This window comes from Sinocyclocheilus rhinocerous, unplaced genomic scaffold (genome assembly GCF_001515625.1).
Source record: "Sinocyclocheilus rhinocerous isolate Xijiao unplaced genomic scaffold, SAMN03320098_v1.1 scaffold1938, whole genome shotgun sequence".
NCBI classification, from domain to species: domain Eukaryota; kingdom Metazoa; phylum Chordata; class Actinopteri; order Cypriniformes; family Cyprinidae; genus Sinocyclocheilus; species Sinocyclocheilus rhinocerous.
In genome coordinates, this window is record NW_015629065.1 from 2435490 (window position 1) to 2438616 (window position 3127).

The 3127-nt window shown below is 39.6% G+C and overlaps 1 protein-coding gene across 1 annotated transcript in view; it reads left to right on the top strand.

The window, feature by feature from the left end:
• LOC107738766 (zinc finger CCCH domain-containing protein 18-like) overlaps window positions 1-3127 on the top strand; it is a 9335-nt gene that overhangs the window by 1778 nt on the left and 4430 nt on the right. The window contains exon 2 of the mRNA XM_016550611.1: window positions 1482-2374. Within this exon, the coding sequence (XP_016406097.1) occupies window positions 1493-2374 (882 nt within the window). The 5' untranslated portion in view covers window positions 1482-1492. The remainder of the gene's footprint in view (window positions 1-1481; window positions 2375-3127) is intronic.

The following is a 3127-nucleotide window of genomic DNA, read 5'->3' on the forward strand; positions in this document are numbered from 1 at the left end:
ATTGGGACTAAACAGCTGTGTAGCCTTAAGAAAACCACTTATCAGTGAGGCTGAAAAAAAAAAAAAGGCTTCAATTTGCTAGGGAGCATAAAGTTTGGACTCTGGAGCAATGGAAGAAGGTCATGTGGTCTGATGAGTCCAGATTTACCCTGTTCCAGAGTGATGGGCGCATCAGGGTAAGAAGAGAGGCGGATGAAGTGATGCACCCATCATGCCTAGTGCCTATCGTACAAGCCTGTGGGGGCAGTGCTATGATCTGGGGTTGCTGCAGTTGGTCAGGTCTAGGTTCAGCAACGTTATGTGCCCAAAGAATGAGGTCAGCTGACTAGCTGACTACTGAATTGACCAGTGATTGTTATTCCATCAATGAATTTTTTTTCCCTGATGGCACGGGCATATTCCAAGATTACAATGCCAGGATTCATCGGGCTCAAATTGTAAAAGAGTGGTTCAGAGAGCATGAGACATCATTTTCACACATGGATTGGCCACCACAGAGTCCAGACCTTAACCCCATTGAGAATCTTTGGGATGTGCTGGAGAAGACTTTGCGCAGCGGTCTGGCTCTCCCATCATCAATACAAGATCTTGGCGAAAAATTAATGCAACTCTGGATGGGAATAAATGTTGTGACATTGCAGAAGCTTATCGAAACGATGCCACGGCGAATGCGTGCCATAATCAAAACTAAAGGCAGTCCAATGAAATATTAGAGTGTGACTTTTTTTTTTTGGACGGGCAGTGTATATAGATAGATAGATAGTTTTTTTTACTTATTTATTTACTTAATATATATATAAAGAGTTCAGATGTAAAAGCTTCTAAGTGCCATCTAAAATTTTCACCTAAAATGAGCATTTTTTAATTTTTATGTTTAGGTTATGTCCTATGTTTAGGTTCAGTAGTTTTACTCTAATGGCAAAGTATAGGTCATTTTCTATGCAATTAAAGTGAAATAACTGAACATAAATATAGGAGCCTGATAAAAATGCTAATTTTAAAAGAAAATTTCAGACGGCACTTAGAGGCTTTTGCATCTGAACTCTTCACATATATATAGTTTTTGTAAATGAATATATTAATACATAGAATTACATTACTTAAAAAAAGATCATATGCCAAATATGTATTTACTAAATTTGTTAGTAGGAAGCTACTGGTTTTAGGATGTAAATATTTAAAATATAATTTTAAAAGCATACTTTAATGGAAAAGCTGTTCTTATCTTTATAAATGTTATGTTTTAATGTATTTGTTATTAAATATAATTAATTAATGTTAATTAAAACACTACATGCCAAATAAGTATTTAGTAGATTTGTTATAAAAGTGTTAGGTTTCCAGTAGTTTGCAAATAATGGATATTATTTTAGTATGTGTTTTAATTATTTAGAGTGGGTCTAAGGTCTGTTACTTAGACTTTGTTTTTCCCCCCCTATTTCTGTACTAACTCTTTGGCTGATATTAAATGTCTGCTTCAGAGTTCTTGCTGATGGATACGCCTGAGAGCCCCACCCAGTCCCCACAATCTCCTGAGGAGGAGGAGAAGGGTCTCTCCGACAACGAGCTGCTGGAGTCGCCCGAGTCCCCAGCAGAAGTAGACAAGGGAGTGTCAGACAGTGAGCTTTGGAATGATGATGAGAATGAAGTACAGGAGGGTGGAGGAGACTCAGACTTTGAGGATGGAGACAGGGTAGCAGCTGGACGAGAAGTTCCTGAGGAGGTATCAGACCTGGAAGACTACAAGATGGACAGGGAGGAGAGAGAAGACGTCCACCAACAAGACCTAGGTTTGACGGTCCGAGGAAGCAGACAGGATGCTAGCCAGTCTCCTCAGGAGGAAATCCTTGAGACGCCGAGATCACCTGATCCTGACTCGCCAGGGCCAGAACACAAGCGACCTTTCACCCCAGCAGAAGAGGAGCGAGACAAGGAGGATGAGGCAACCACCAAATCTGGCCTCGGCCGTGCTGAGCTTGAGGAAGAGGATGATGAGGAAGAAGAGAGAAGGAGGCAGAGGAGGGCGGCAATGGTAGTGAGTGATTTGAAGGACGAATCTTCTGTGTCCAGAGATCTGGACGAACATGAGCTGGATTATGACGAGGAGGTTCCAGAAGAGCCGAGTGCTGCTGCTCCCGAGGAGGACGAGGGAGAGAAGGGTCCCGCCGGGGAGGATGGAGAAGATGAGGAAGAGGATGATGAAGAGGAGGAGAGAAGACGGAAGAAAAAGGAAAGAAAACCAATTTTGCCCCCAGATAACAACGACATACCGCTAAGAAAATCTGCGGACTCGAGGGAGGGAGGCAGGAGAGATTCGTTCCGTGATAAAAAGAAAGAGGAAGATGATGGAGAGATTGATGAGGGAGAGATAGATGTAAGTATGTTGAAATCATTTGTGATTAGCATATGATAATAGGAGCTGTTCAATCTCAGTTCGCCACTGCAGAGCAAGTCATGACTTTTTTTTATCTTATGGTTTTTTTTTTTGCTGATAAAACCATTGCTTTTTAACTTTGTAGTCCACATTTTTAATTTTTATGAAACCCAACGACATTTGTGTAAGTTTGTTTTTCATGATGCAGAGAATGTTTTTGTATGACCAGACCACAACAGTAGAGGGAGCAATTGAATGCAATATCTTTTTTTTCTGGAACGTAAAAGAATGATGCAATGCTGCCAAATCAGAAAACATAATTATATTATTCTATCACATGATCAACTTTTTATATGCTATTTTATATACTATTATATACTATGTAAATAAAATATGTAGTTACACTACCATTCAAAAGTTTGGTGTGAGCAAGATTTTTAAATGTTCTTTAAAAAGTCTGTTATTCTCACCAAGGCTGCATTTATTTACTTAAAGGGGTCATATGATGCGATTTCAATTTTTCCTTTCTCTTTGGAGTGTTACAAGCTCTTGGTGCATAAAGAAGATCTGTAAAGTTGCAAACACTAAAGTCTCAAAACCAAAGAGATATTCTTTATTTATGTTAAGAGTTAACCACGCCTACCTAAAATGGCTCGTTCTAACACGCGAAACTACTTTGTTTGGTCTTCCAAAAGAGGACACGACTACAAATCAGTGGTTAAGTTGTATTTACAACACTGTTCCAGAACAGTT